General features: G+C 43.2%; 1 protein-coding gene across 1 annotated transcript in view; it reads left to right on the forward strand.

Moving 5' to 3' along the window:
- Positions 1-1,087: 1,087 nt before the first annotated feature.
- Positions 1,088-16,141, forward strand: part of vps11 (VPS11 core subunit of CORVET and HOPS complexes) — a 55,864-nt gene continuing 40,810 nt past the window's right edge. Inside the window, exons 1-7 of the mRNA XM_034178858.1 lie at positions 1,088-1,260; positions 3,319-3,467; positions 3,560-3,695; positions 3,806-3,969; positions 4,285-4,532; positions 4,719-4,920; positions 5,326-5,477. Coding sequence (XP_034034749.1) covers positions 1,119-1,260; positions 3,319-3,467; positions 3,560-3,695; positions 3,806-3,969; positions 4,285-4,532; positions 4,719-4,920; positions 5,326-5,477 — 1,193 coding nt within the window. The 5' untranslated portion in view covers positions 1,088-1,118. The remainder of the gene's footprint in view (positions 1,261-3,318; positions 3,468-3,559; positions 3,696-3,805; positions 3,970-4,284; positions 4,533-4,718; positions 4,921-5,325; positions 5,478-16,141) is intronic.

A 16,141-nucleotide genomic window follows, 5' to 3' on the forward strand; every position in this document is an offset into this window, starting at 1 on the left:
TTTTTAGAGCCATATTAACCCAATCAACAATTTGCATAACCGTTTACAGAAAATGGAGCAACTTTAACTTTTGACCCCTGTACTTTGTCACCATTTTTGCTGTTTTTACCCCATAACTCCAGAACATTCAGTCATAGATTGTCCAAACTATACATTTTTGGAATCTTTATGACAAATGATGTGATATAGTTTTCAACATGATTGGAGCATTTTTACATTTTGACCTGTGCAATACTTCACTGACCCCTACCTGGTTACACCTGCCACCCTGGGATGACTGTAATATATTTTTGTGTTGGCGATGGTACACTGAGCCTGGATTCTAAGTGTCATTTCGTCACCTTAAGTGGTACCGAAAATCTGCTTCGCCCATGGGCTGCATTACATGGAGAATGGGTAGGGGTAAGGTTTTAACCGGGAGCCTTTGACACTGAAAACAAGCGCACTTAACAACTTGGCCACTACTCTTGCCATAGCTCTTGGCTCATAGCTCCTTCCAGTATCAGTGAACAAAACAAAAATCTGGACTGTCAGACACCCCTGTAAAGGACCTTGGAAACAGGTCAACAAACAGAGAAGACCTTGACCCGATCTTTGACACACTTTGTGAAATTTGGAGTGAATTTCTAAATTTTAACCTTTGATCCCAAGGAGAAAGGGGCAACAGAAAACATTCAAATTATAGTACAATTGCAGCATGACTTGCTGAGATATTGCACATTTTTCGGTGAGCACAACTGGATTCTTGTAGAGGCCTCACCAGTACTGAGCAGTGGAAAGCTCAGATTCACATCATGGATGTCACGTGGAGTAGATGTCACTTTAGTAACTAGGATGCAGCTGCCTCTGACTTAAGTTACTATTTAGTAACTAGGATGCAGCTGCCTCGGACTTAGTTGCTATTTAGTAACTAATTTAGTAACTAAGTCGGAGGCAGCTGCATCCTCAATGCTACGTTATTGAAAATTAAACAAAAGCTTTATAATCTACAATTTCGATTTACGTGTGACACCGTAAATGTACTTCCGGGTCAGCAGGGATTAGTCACGTGGCTTTTGTTAGTGTCACGTGACGTCGTTGTCTTCCTGGAGTTGCTGTGTTAACTAGCCCCAGCAAAAATGGCAGTGTTCTTACAGTGGAGAAAATTCGTTTTCTTTGATAAAGACACGGTGAAGGATCCAGTGGATAATGGGAAAAAGTTTGGTCTTCCAAGCAACATATCGACCTGTGACTCCGGCAGGGGTCATATCGTTCTCGGAGATATCCTTTTATCAGCGCGGCTAATTAATGCTATGCTATTCGAAGCTAATCACTAGCTCGTAGACCTCAAATGGTCAACTTTCCAGTTATTATTGTTTTAAAGTGAACTGCAAATTGGGGAAATATGTGTGACTTCTGTAGGTCACCGCATTCTGTGACTTAATAAGAAATTTTAGCTCTTTCAACTGAACTGCACTGTCAATATTTTTATTCATTGATTAAAAAAAAATCAGCTCTGTGTCAAATGCAGCATTTCTTTCATAAATATATTTATGAAGTGTTTGTTTGTTTAACAAATTAAAGTATTGGCTCATCAAAAACATAATGTAGGTCAGTTTTGCCTGACAACCACTTATGCCAATTAAGGGTCACGGGGGTGGGGGGGTGGTGGAGTGTGCTATCCCAGAAGTCCTAGGGCATGAGGTGTGTGCACCTTGGATAGGACAGCAGTCTGTTGCAGGGCCACATATAGACGAACGACCACATTAACACCCACACGCACACCTACGGATAATTTAAAGTTTCCTACCAACCTAACCTGCATGTCTTTGGATATAGGAACCCACGCAAACACAGGGAGAACATGCAAACTTCACACAGAAAGGTCACAGGCTGGAATCAATCCATGACCTTCTTGCTGTGAGGCAACAGTGCTAACCACTGTGCTGATTAGGGCTGCAGCTAATGATTATTTTCATTTTTGATTAATCAAGGAAACAATCAGCTGATTAATTGATTAGTTGTTAGGCCCATAAAATGTCAGAAAATGCTGATAAATGTTGGTCAAGTGATTTCAGAGATCAAAATAATGCTTTGAAATGTTTTGCTTTGTTCACAGCCCAAAGATACTGAGTTAAGAAAATTGTAAAATAAACCACAAAATATTCAGTAAAAAAAGCTGGAATCATGGAATTTGGACTTTAAAAAAAGAAGACAAAGTGATTATAGTTGTGAATTAGTGTAATAGTGAATAAAAGATTAATTTGTTGCAGCTCTAATTTAAATAAAGTCAGTCAGTATTAGTTTGTTTCCCCACATAATTTTATTAACATCATGCATATACAAACCCTACTGTGACTAATAATTCAAAACCGTTGTTAATTAAGAATGTTCCAAAACATGGGTGTTGCCAAGGTTTTGAAAAATTCTGGTGTATGGTTTGAGTTTGAACTAATTTTCAATACTGTTAAAAAGTTTTGGGATCATCACCAGCTACAAGTTCTATCGAATGTTTAATTTTGGTTTTACATTGCCGTTCTGTTCAGGGTTCTTGCCAGCACAGTTAATCATAGGGGGCCCCTTTGCTGTGATTTAACTAGCATGGGGGGCTTTTCTGTTTTTTTGTTTGTTTTTTTTTTCCTTCTTCTTTTTGAAAGGACATGTCACACATCATTTAATGTTCCAATTAGCAACACAAAGTGGCACTCAAAATGCAGGAAATAGTGTTTATTATAAATTTCAAAATTTTCTTGAGTAGATTCCCGGCCCCTCCTACAATACTTGTGCCTGCAGTACTCGTCATGTGGCTATACCCTGCTAAGTTCCCCCTATGCTGTGAAAAAATTCTTTTAAGAACCTTACTGTTGTATATTTTATCCCACATTTGTATTTGTACTGGGCAGCATGTTTCTTCTCATGATTACTAGCTTAACATGTTGGTTGAAGGTGCTCACATGAACCATCCAGCAGTTGGCAGACATTTCTGGGATATTACATAGTCAAAGCAAAGTTGCTTTTGCAGTGATGCATCTCAGTTAACTGGCATATAATCACTTAATCCTTTTTGTATGATGTTTTAATTTGGTGAGTTATAAGAGCGCATTTATTGTTTTTGAATTTTTACCTACACAAGCTGTAATAACATATCCCACAAGCTGTAATAACATATCCCATTCATCTGCATTTTTGCTGTTGCCAACACAGGTAAAAAAACATGCATTTGTGTGCTAGATTGCTGGTGCCATTGAGCATTAAAGATAATAGCAGCGATGCATTGACTTTTCTTATTATTAGCTTCCTACCACTTTAGACCATTATTCTTAACACCTATAATATTACATATGGAAGGCAAGATCTGGCTTTTGACACGCTCCTTGCAATTGGCATCTTTTCATGCCTACAAGTTGCGTGTAACACACCTCTTCCAGCTAAAGCAGCACAGCATTCTAGTGTCAGTGGGGCAGGATGAACAGGGAATAAACCCTCTGGTAAGCAAACAAATAAAAATAACCAAAAGTGGAATTCTCATTGATCAATGTGGATTAACACTAAACTGAATCCATACTCACTCATCTCACAGGTCAAAGTCTGGAACCTAGATAAGAGAGACAGTGGGAACCCTCTCTGCACTAGGATTTTTCCTGCAATTCCTGGTAACAAACCAACAGAAGTGTCTTGCCTCAGTGTCCATGAGAACCTAAACTTTATGGCCATTGGTAAGACACAGTCGGCATTAAAATGTCTTCTGTCCATTACATGTTTCCTCATTCCGTGGCTATCACAGAAGCTTCTTTTTCCACATTACGCATGTGGTATCTTTTTGCAGGCTTCACAGATGGTAGTGTCGTTTTGACCAAGGGTGACATCACAAGAGATCGCCACAGTAAAACCCTGACACTACATGAGGGAACCAGTCCAGTTACAGGCCTTGCCTTTCGCCAAGTGGCAAAGGTCACACATTTGTTTGTGGCCACTCTGGAGAAAGTCTATGTAAGTCTAGTAGCTTCCTGAATCACTTTTACTTTGTTCACACGTGTCACTGTGGAATTGTCTTGTGTATCAGTTTTTTGTTACTGTTGAGTTTGTGTGCCAAATAAATTCATTAATTCATTCATTCATTCAATCATGAAGTCAAAGGTATCTTCGTGGTTGGCACTTTTGCCTTGCATATTTTGACTTTTAGCCTGATTTCCCCACCCCCTAAATTTCACTTAGATTTACCATAGATTTTAACATGATAAATTCTTAGAAGATACTGTTCTCTGACTTTGTATCTCTTTTCCTTTTTTAATCCCACATGATCAGTGCTACACTTTGTCCATCAAGGAGTATCCTAAAGTGGAACTCGACACACATGGCTGTGGCCTGCGCTGCTCTGCCCTCTCAGATCCCTCGCAGGATTCACAGTTCATTGTTGCTGGTGATGAATGTGTGTACCTCTATCAGCCTGATGAACGAGGGCCCTGCTTTGCCTTTGATGGACTCAAGCTGTTGGCCCACTGGCACCGTGGCTATCTCTTCTTACTTATCAGGGATGCAAAGTCACCAAACAAGTAAGAATGAGATTAATTTGATTAGTTGAAACTTTTATAATTGCTAACAGTTAATTGGTGCTATTAAAGTTATGAAAAAAATTTGTATTAATTGCTGACCAACAAAAACAGTTAAAAGTACTTCTGTAACTTCTCTGAGTATTATGCCCTACACAATTGTTTCTGCACTTTATTTATTTGACACAGGACAGGGTTTGGGAGCAGAGAGAGCTCTCCATCAGATAAACAGCTTCTGACCATCTATGACCTCGACAACAAGTTCATTGCCTACAGTGCCTCTTTTGATGACGTTATTGATGTGGTGGCGGAATGGGGTTCTTTCTACATCCTCAGCAGAGATGGAAACATGTTTGTTCTTCAGGAGAAAGACACACAGACTAAATTAGAGGTGAGTCTGTGTACACCAACTAAACCAAAGTTATGTTCACTCTCGTAAATGCTTGAGAGAACAAGGGCAGATTTCTAGATTTACTCATGGAAGATATCTATAAGGGGTGTTTTATGAACTTGTGTTGTATTTATATTATTTCACAGTCATATAATACAGCAAATGATGATACAAGTAAAGTAATGTGCTATAAAACATGTTTGATAAGACGCTTAGAACTAGTGGTGCATAATAAGGCTGAGTATAACTGTGGCTGCTGTAAAAAGGCCTGGACCTGAAACAGTTGGCAGTATATTAAAAAAAATGTCTGGATGGATTAATAGATAAATTCATTGTTTGGAGTCTGGGGGTTTGTGTTCTTGTTCTGAATCAAATAACAAAGTTGTAATATCTTTGTCATTTTAGATGTTGTTTAAGAAGAACCTGTTTGTGATGGCTATAAACCTTGCTAAGAGTCAACACCTGGACACTGATGGACTATCGGAGATCTTCAGACAGTATGGTGATCACCTTTACCTGAAGGGGGACCATGATGGTGCCATCCAGCAGTACATTCGGTAATCATATCACAAAATTCAATAATTTCTCTTATTCTTCTTAAAGGATCTCAAGGCTAAAATGATCTTGATTCCATTGGAAGTCTGTGGGCCGAGGTCAGTTTTTGCATGCTTTTGACAAAAGGGGCCAGATCTTAATCTGTTACTGCAGTCTTGCTATGAACTGTAGCATCTACTGTTGCTTATCGTTTCTGGATTTGGTTCTGTTGTGTAAGAAGGCAGGTGTCGTGGTCCTTCTTTTGATCGTCTCAGGATGTCTTCGTTAGATAACACAAGCTAACTGCAAGTGGTTTGCTAGAAAAGGACACAACACTTTGGAATAATTCAGCCTTAAGCGAGATAAAATGCACAGAGTTTTTAAGTTTATTTAAGCCTTCGACACAGAGCTTATACAAACTGAGTCCTCTAGAGAGACTGAATATGTGACGACCGCGCTCATCTATTTATTGGAGACCCGCGGGCATCGCTCCTCCTTCGACTTTTTTATTTATTTTATTCCCAAGACATGGTTTTCTATTGGAAGCGTCCTCTAGTGAACCCTAAGCAGGTGTTAGGCCATTATTTCAATGTGACAAACGCTCCCATTAAAACTTGAAGGATTTACAACTGATTTTTTTAAAAGACCTTCGGCCACAGGTGCAGCTGGCCTGAGGCCCCCTGCACCTGGCCTGCGGGAAAGCACCTAAGAGGCCTTGGAAAGCCCCTGACAGACCGAATGACTAATAGAGCCCTTTTCTTTGGGTTGAACACCTGCTAGTTCAGCCAGAGGACATACAGTTCAGATCAGGACACTTGATAGTTCATCATAGTTCAAATAAGGACCTAAAAATTCTTCTACAGTCCCTCCTCTGGGACTCGAAAGAGTCCCATTACATCAACTATACTCTTGGGTTGTTTACTGACAAGACATCCTCATTTGTGCATTGCAGTAAAAAATCACATCACTCAAATTACTGATAACTCTGGTGCGGATATGAATATAAGTGATACTTTACACTGTAAATATATTTAAGTGCAGGTGAACCTACATACTAAGGCACAAGGTGATCAATTAGCTGGATTATATCAACGCAAGGTGACATTCAAACATTGAGTTTTGGTGTAATTCAAGGCACTTAAAATGGCCACATAAAACAAGATACAGCAACCTCTTAATCATGGCAAAGTAAAGGCATTACATTGACATTAGTGCAACCAATCATCTTCTGGCATCTATTGTCTCACTCAACCAGAGGCTCCAACCCATTATACTTGGTTCTACATATTATTTTGTTAAAGCGTCACACATTTATTTTTTAAATGCATCAAATAACCCCTACGTTACCACTATTTAGTCAACCAATCAAGAAACTATTCTAAGGTTAGCACAGCTATATCTAGTTAAATGATAAACACAATAAATGGTTTCCCTTCATGTCCGTCCTTAAGTCATTTGCCTTAGTCAATCATATAATGGTTTTCATTATAGGCCATTTCTCAACATTTTCCACTTTGTTTTTCTTCTTTTTCAGCTTGTTTTCTAATGCCCTTTTTGGCCAGATGCCAAATTTAGGTGATGCATGTCTCTTGAGGCATGCTATAATTTAAGAAAAAGGGGTCCCTATGGTGCATCTTTACTACTAAATCTCCAAACACGCTGTGTAAGGGTCCCCTTTTTATAACTTTGCAGTGTGATATCTATGTGTATGCATTTAGCTTTATCTGTGTTACGCAGATGATGGTAAGGACAGACATTTACCCGACCTTTGTTACTAACATATATCCTTCTTTGTTTTTATTTACACTCGGATTTCTGAAACCAGTCCGAAATTCAAACTCAAGAACCAAGGTCATCGTCCGTTTTCAGTGCCATTACATCAGTCCGCGCTCCTCAGCATTTACTCAGCGTCTGAAGTTTTGGGAGAAGTTGGGGAATATGGGGAGGTTGGCCTTTCAGGGGTAGTGGGGGGAGGATCAGGAATTTTGGCTTTCAGACAGTCGCGCAGTTCTCTGATGGATCTTTCCAGCTCCTTGTGCTGCTTGGCCAGGTTGTACAGGGCCCCCAGAGAATTCTTGCCCACATTCAGGGTGGTGGTGGCCAGCCCTAGGTGTTCCCTCTCCATATGCTCCATCATGCTGGCTAGCATGTCCATACTAGACTGAAGACCACACAGTTGAGTATGGAGGCCCTCCTGAGCACAAGAGATGTTGGCATTGTCACGGTGTATCCTTAACAGGTATGCAGCTGTCTGACTCAGTTGTGGCATGAGTTCCTCAAATAGTCCATGGGGAATGTGATTTGTGAGGGGCAGGAGCTGCTCCAAGGTTTTTGGAGCAGACTCTTGTGGAAGACAAAGCTCTCGAACCAAGATTGCCATGTCCTGTGGGGTGACCATGACCAGATTAAGGTTGTGCAGTCCAGGGGACAGGAAGTACAAGGGGGAAGGCATCTCGTGTGTGGGGGGAGTATTGCTGATGTCGCTCGGGTAAGTGGTTGGGACACTCTGGGCATTTAGCAGCCTGTACAAAGCTCCCCTCTGTCCTGGTCGGTGAGTTCGGCTAAGGTCCACCCCTGCTGATCCTCCTCCAGAGGTACTGGGCTGATCGGAATATCTCTCCTGCCTTGGGGGTGGAAAGCTGGGGACAGGTCCTAGCAGTGAATTGGGTCTAGGATGCACTCGGGCGGTTGCTGCATATGGCCGACCTTGGCTGCCTCCCCTGGAGGGTATCGTTGCCACTGGCACATGTGACTGTCTCCATGGCATCTGCGGAAGGGGTGTGTTCCCGAGTCCAAAGGGTCCTTCAGATGATGGTGGAGTCCTCGGGCCGACTCTTGCTGTAGGCAGATTCTGTGAAGCCGTCATCGCCAGGTGCTGGAACGATGAGGATCTTTCTGTTGCCAACTGGTTTAGCTGCTGGATGGATGGCGGCTGTGGCGACCAATCATGGCTCGACCGTCCCTCCAGTATATCCTCTTCTCCAAACAGTTCTGAGAGTCCAATCAGACTTGATAGAGGCAGATCAGGCATAAGTCCCTGATCAGGGGAGTCTGGTCTCTCAGCCATACTCCTGTGTCCTATTAATATACATATACATTCATTATTACAGCTCCATGTCATTCTTTCAGATACTGTCTATCCTATCCCTCATTGTTGTGGGTGCATGTGTGTGAATGTAAATGTGCGTGCATGTCTTCTTCCTCGTCTACAATATCACCAAGCACGGTCCATCCCAGTCCTCCCTATCTGGGGTATACGCCACAATATTAGGTAGCTGGGGGCTGTCGGGGAGGATAATTGGTATTTCATCCATTTCCATATATTCTGGTTCTCTGTCTATTTCGTTTGTGCTTTCTTCTAGAGCTCGGACGGCTAACAGTGGGAGCTGTCCTACTGTGGATGTAATCAATTTATTGACCAGAAATTTTATCAAGGGAATACCACAACATATTACCAGCAAGACCGCCACCCCTGTTAGTGCCAAGAGTACACCTATCTGATATAACCAGTCTTTCCATGATATCCACCCTCTCCTTAGAGCCCCAAATAGTGTAAATAGTGGGCCAATATTCACTCCATTCCCTACGATGTATCCAGAATCGTCAGTTTCATTTCTCCCTCCTATGGAGTTACTTAATAGTTCCTGTTGCATCTCTTCAAGTGTGGTTAAGAGCTCTGTCAAATTTCCATCTTCCCCTGTACGCATGGGAATAGCTGTGCAACATTCGGTGGCTTTGATCATAATACAAACTCCTTGTTCATCAGCCATCATCATCTCGATAGCTAATCTATTTTGCATTGTCATTAGCGAGGTGGCGTGCAGTTGTTCGGTTAAGGCTCCTACAGCTGCCAATGTCCAATTCAAATATCTTTGTTGATTATACCACAAGTAATTAATCCACTGCACCTCCTGGAACCTAGAACGGATTTTTGGAGTAACCCCGAACAGAGCCAATGCCCATCCCCATTTATCCGCGTCTTCATCTGCTTTAACTCTGCTACTGTCTATGGCTTCTAATTGTCGGGGTATCCCTTCTGGTATCCCGTTTCTTACTGTGACGTTGTAGTCTGTTTTAAACGTCATTATTCCTCTTTTCTTACAAAGTTTCTGTGGCATGGGTTGTATTGAATTTGGCATTTCAATTACTGTTATTGCTCCTGTGAGCATCACGGGAGCACAAAGGCCTTTCCAATTCGGGGACAGCGATGACAGGAGTTTCCTTTTTTGTCCGCATATCCAAAAGATGTCAGCTAAGGGTACCGTTCCCTTAGATAAATTTGGAGTAGATACCCATGAAGCATGGGTGAGATTCAGTCCAATTACAGACCCCCCCTGTGGCCGGTACTATTTGTTCACACTGTATGCCTGCTGCAGGCAGGGTGTGACATACGGTAATGTTCCATGATGCTTTGGCCGGTTTATATTCTTGCTGCTTTTGCATACACTGTATGTGGTGTTTTGACTGGGTCGTCCCTACCTGCCAATCGCTTATGTATTGTGCTACTAAGCCTTTAGCTATACAAAATGGGTGTATCATCCCTTTCTCTATCTTAATCATAGGTGGAACGGTTCCTTCTGTACTTAGAGGCACTGGACAAAGTTTACTGTCGGCAGCATATTTTTCGTCCCCTACTGCCATTTTCATAACACATTGTGTATAGCACTCTGCTTGGTCTGAGTTATGTTGGGGACTCCTATAACAGTTGTTGATATCAGGTAGGGGTTTAGCCTGAGGTATCACACCCTTCCGGTGACAGGCTATGCAAGGCTTTTCACTGATCTGCCTAGCCGAAAATTTCAACCATTGGTAAAATAAATTGGTCTTCAACCCTTGTGTGCGGGCTAGGTCTGTACTGGGATCCCATCTCCCTAAGTGACTGCTTGTTTCTAGGCTTCTAATTGTCCTCTTTTTCCTTGGTTTGATTTTTACCCATTTTGTGGCTTCATGTACTGTAACAGTTATGTCTTGCTTGGTTTCCCTGCATCCTCTTTTATCACAAATTACCTCTATGTTGAGTGTTCCCTCCTCTTCACATTTGATGCTAATGGCTTCGCCTAATATGTAATCCCCCAGCTTTCCCTGTATTCCTATGTTCTTGTAGGCTTTTGATTTAATGTATACCAAATTATATGTTTTTCCTGTGTTTAGAATGCCTTGTTTAGTTGCTATTGCGGCCATGGCCACGGCACAGTCCGTTGTATGTTTTGGATGTCTATTTTCTCCCATACTGACCACCAGTAGTATGGACAATCCCTTGACTAATTCCTTAATCATTGCTCTGATGACTGTTGAAATGTGCTACTAGATGTGCTACTGAGTGAGCCGTCGCTAGATGAGCTGTCACTAGGGATGTGTGGTGTATCTGTGCTTTGTCTGGGTTGTACTTCCTGCGGTTCTTCTGTCGGTAAATCTACTGAGTTGCTGTCCGAGTGTGATGTCTCCTGTGGCCTGTCTATCTGTCGGTCTGTATCTCTGTCTGTCTGTTGGCCTGCGTCTCCAGTTGTTTCTGAGTCTGCATCTGAGTCTGTCGCTGCTCTATCTGGCAGGGATCCACTACTCTCTGAAGCTGTGCGTCGTCTTTGTTCAATCAGTCTCTGTGAGCGCCTTGGCTGGTGTTCGCCTGGCTGCAGGGAGGCGTGGCCTTCCCTCGGTGCTGCTTCTGGCTGCAGGGAGGCGTGGCCATCCCTCAGTGCTGCTGTAGGGTCTCTGGCTTCTCTTGCTTCCCCCCTTGGCCCGGCGGCTCTGCCAAGACGAGCTTGCCGAGGCTGCAGGGGCGCTGGGCCACCAACCCTACAGCAGTGGTTTAAATGGAACCAAGTGTCCTTACCGTCTACTTTGACTGCTGTACGTGAGGCAAGAATAACTTTAAAAGGACCTTCTCGGCGGGGCCTGTCCCACTTCTTTTTGAACACTTTGACGTAAACCAGATCACCAGGCTGGACGGTCTGATTTTCGAGTGGAATCCCTGCTTCTCTATCTTCTGTAGCACCTTTGACCTGCAAAAAGATAGTTTTGTGTATTTGGGTTAACTGTCTCAGATAATTATGCCATTCGTCTTGTAGCTGCTCCAGCGATGGTCCTTCGTAGGGTCCTCTCAGGTATGGAATAGGCATCGGCCGACCTGTAAGAGCTTCAAATGGTGTCAAATTGGTTAGTCGGTTAGTTTGTGAGCGCATTGACAATAAAGCAAGCGGCAACGCATCCAGCCAGGTTAGTTTGCCATTGCTGTCTGCTATGATTTTTGCTAGTTTGTTCTTTAAAATGCCATTAGCCCGTTCCACCACCCCATTTGATTGGGGGTGATAAACACACCCAAATTTCTGTTTGATACCCAATTGTTTGAATGTTTCTTGTGTAACCTTGGCTACAAAAGCCCTACCGTTGTCAGATGAGATAGTATCTGGAATGCCAAATCTTGGAAAGACATCTCGGCACAAGAATTTGGCTACCGTTTTATGGTCTTGATTTGCAGAGGCTACTGCCTCAATCCATCGGCTGAATCTGCATATCACTCGATTTTCAGCTCCCATGTCTATGAAATCCATCATAAGATGTCTGAATGGCCCATCAGGGACCGGAATGTGGGCTAAAGGGGCTGTGAATGATTTCCGGACATTGTACTGTGCACATACCTCACACTCATTCAACAAACGGTCCACTGTAGCTGCCATATATGGTGACCACCAGACAGCTTTTAGTTTGTTCATAATTTGGACTAGCGAACAATGATCAGGTCCGTGGGCCCAAATGATTGCATGTCGTAATAAATTGGTGGGTAACACAAAATGTCCATGACTACTGCGCCACAGCTTGTCCGCTGGCCCCTGACTACGTGTCTCAATAGCGCCTCGTTTAGCCCACATTCGTTTTTCTTCTCCACTGGCCCTACTTTGAGCCACTATCAGTGCGTCAAGTGAAACCAGTGGGGCACAATCTTGGATGGTTAACAGGGGAAACATATTTTTCCCTTGTGCTCCTTTGCGAGCTGCGTCATCTGCTAGGTTGTTACCTTGAGCTATGATGTTATTATTCTTTTGATGACCTGCACATTTAATGATGGCTACCTCAGACGGTAATTGGAGAGCTTGTAACAGTTGGGAAATTGCTTCTCCATGAGTGACAGGGGTGCCATCTGCTCTCAGGAATCCCCTTTGTTTCCAAATGTTTGCATGTATATGACATACGCCATAAGCGTAGGCTGAGTCTGTGTAAATATTAACACGTTGATCTTTAGCTATCTGGCAAGCCATAGTTAAGGCTTTGATTTCTGCCAGTTGGGCTGAACAAGGCTGATCAATTCCTTGGGATTCCAGTAATTCAAAGGTCTCGCCATCCGTGTTTAGTTTAACAATCCCCATACCCGCATGCAATCCCGCGGCATCCCGAAAGCATGAGCCATCCACGAACAGGGTTAGATCTGCATCTATGGCGTGATTATACAAATGTTCTCTGGCTCTCAAAAATTTCTCTGTCTCTGCCACACAGTTATGTGGAGTACCATCTAACGGTGTGGTCAATTTGGTGGCGGGATTCACCGTGTGACAACGTTGTATTGTTATTTCTGGAGCGGACAACACAACTTCATATCCAGTGCGTCTAGCTTGTGTTAAGACAAAACGTTGACTGGTTAGCAGGGCATGTAACTGATGCGACGTGTACAACGTTACTGCATGTCCCATGATTATGGATGATGCTTTTTGAAATGCAAAGGCAGCTGCTGCTAGACCCTGATAGCATGGTGGCAATCCTGTTTCAATGTTGTCAAGCTTTGTACTATAATAGGCCAATGGTTGTTTTCCTTCATTTGTTTCCTGCATTAGTACAGCACAAGCATATCCAGCTTTTTCAGTAACATACAAATGGAAAGGTTTCCCATAATCTGGGTTACCTAACGCGGGAGCAGATTGCATGTCTGTTTTTAGGGCCTCAAAAGCTCCCGTTGCCTCATCTGTCCAGACGAGGAGAGCTGCATTGCTTGTTTGCCCCACTGCTCTAATCATGGCACGCAAAGGTGCAGTTTTTATAGCATAATCACAAATCCACGGCCGACTGTACCCTGCCATCCCAAGGAATGAAAGCATCTGTCCCACTGTTTGGGGTTTGGGAGCCTTGATTATAGCCTCCACTTGGCTTGGGGCTATACATCGCGTGGTCCCACACAACTGTCTTCCCAAGTATTCTACTTGTTGTTTGCAGAACTGCAATTTGTCCTTACTTACTTTATGACCTCCATCTGCCAATGCATGCAATACAATTAATTAATCTTTTTCACACTGTTCTTGAGTCTCTGATGCAATAAGGAGATCATCCATATATTGCACCAATGTACTGGGTATGTCAAGGTGTTGTAAATCTTCAGCCAGGACTTTGTTAAAGATGGCTGGGGACAGGTTCAGTCCCTGAGGTAGCCGTGTATATGTTAGCTGTTGTCCCAGAAATGTGAATGCAAACAAATGTTGTGAATCTGGGTGCACAGGCACACTGAAATAGGCTGAACACAGATCGATTACTGTGTACCATTTTGCTCCAGCAGGGATGCTTGATAGTATAGTATGCGGATCAGGTACTATAGGTGCATCCATTTCTATTATTGCATTGATAGGACGCAGATTATGTACCAGCCGATACTCTTTGGTATTGTTTTTAGGGATAGGATAGATAGGAGTATTGCATGGGCTTGCAGTTTTTATTAAAACTCCAGCTGCCATTAGTTCCTTAATTACTGGTTTTATGCCTTCAATAGCCTGAGGTTTTAATGGATATTGCCTTTGGTGAGGCAGTTTTGCTCCCGGTTTTACTTTTATTGTTACTGGTAAGGCTGTTTTTACTAATCCTACATCTGTTTTGCTTTTGGACCACACCACTGGTGGTATTTGCTCTAACAATTTCTCTTGTTGGGTCGACAACACCATCTGTCCCTCTGGTCTAGGATTGAGCTCCACTTTTTGAGCTATAGCCTCATCATTTACTTTTAAGTTAATTCGTATAAACTGCTGGTCTTTTGACAGATGTACTTGTGGACTTTACATGTTCTGCCATTCTTCAACTTCTGAGGCTGTCTTTACCATTGGACTTAGGTCATGGGATTCGTACTTTTCAGAGACTAAAAGGGTCACATGAGGCGTGGCATTCGGCACTTGATACCATTGTTGTTCAGCTGAAGTTAGCTTGACAGAAGCTGCGGCCCCTTGGGGGCCTAAATAAATTTCTGTGGTGGTTATGTGAAACAGCCGTTGATTCATCAATGCATCTCAGCAGAATGCATAGTCAGTCTGTTCTTGTTTGGCATCGAACATCAGGGTGACATGTAAAGGTAAACTAGGTGTATATACTGCTGCATAGTGTTTTTCTGCCCAGGGCTTCCATTTTTCCCATTCCAGTTGGAGATTTGAATTTTCTGGTTGTAACTTCAGCCAGTATACCATGGGTTGCACAGGTCGGACCTTGTTTTCCATGTCCATAAGCACCATAATGTTGGTGAGTGCTTCGTCAGGAAAGTGTATTTGCAGTCCTTGATGGGTACACACTATCTGGGTTTGTAGCTTACATAAAATGTCTCTTCCCAGCAAATTCACAGGTGTATTTTGTGAGTATAACAGGGGTGCTTCAATTGTTTTTCCTGCAATCGTTACAGGAAGTGGGCGTGTAAAAGGTATTATTTGAGTTTTCCCAGAGAAGCCGATGGTCTTAATTACAGACCCAGAGAGGGGGAGATGAGCGCCCATTTTCCCTATGCAAGAGTATGTTGCCCCTGTATCCACCATGAAAGGGAAATCTCTGTTTTGTATATTAACGGTGACGGTTGGTTCTTCCTTAGGTATCATCGAAATAGCCAATGCCACCGTTTCCCCCCTCTGTCTTCTCTAGGCCCCCCTATTGCCAATAGGCAGAGGGTCCAACCCAAGGTCAGGCCGGACAATTTCTCATTCGATGTCCAGGTTGTCCACAGCTCCAACACTTATTGGAGGGTTGATCCCCTATTGGGGGTGTTGGTCCCATAGGCGGTCCCACTTGACTGTTCCTGGGAGCTGAGTTTTGGAATCTGCTTCCAAATGAAGGTTGGCGAGATCCTCTTCGCCACCCTCCTCTTTGACCTTGAAAGTTCCGTGACTCTCCTCTCCACCCATGACTGTAGGTGGGTCCATTCCTGGGTGTGCCAGTGCTATGGTAGTGATAGTGATGCTCCACTGGTGCTGAGACTTCTCCTGCAGGAGTGCTCCCTGCTGCTCCTTGGGGGCTCTGTGTGGCTGTTACCACAGGTGCCTGTATGGTGGCAGCAGTGTTTGCCATAGGGCCTGTGCTTGCCGGCTCAGAAGGAACAGGGGTCATCATTGGTGCCTGGGTCTTTGTTTTTTCTTTCTTGCCTTTGGTTAGTTCTCCCAACTGCATCTGCACCAATTTTTTCATCAGGGATTTTGCTGCATCTTCTTCTTTTTGTTTTTCTTTCTTATAGATTTCAAGATGGTGACAAATATGCTCAGAGTATAAAGCCCAATTCATTTTCGATAGTCCCACGACTCCATCTAGGGCTTTCTGAACCTCATCTGGTAGAGCCTTTTTTACAGTTATTTTAAACAGGATTTCAGTTGCTGGAGAATGGTTCCATGCATTTCCTGTTTCCTCCGCCCATCTCTTCTGGAATCGGTGCAGGAACTTCTTTGGGCACTCTTCATGTGTCCACTCC

This window comes from Thalassophryne amazonica, chromosome 9 (assembly GCF_902500255.1).
Source record: "Thalassophryne amazonica chromosome 9, fThaAma1.1, whole genome shotgun sequence".
Classification (NCBI taxonomy): Eukaryota; Metazoa; Chordata; class Actinopteri; order Batrachoidiformes; family Batrachoididae; genus Thalassophryne; species Thalassophryne amazonica.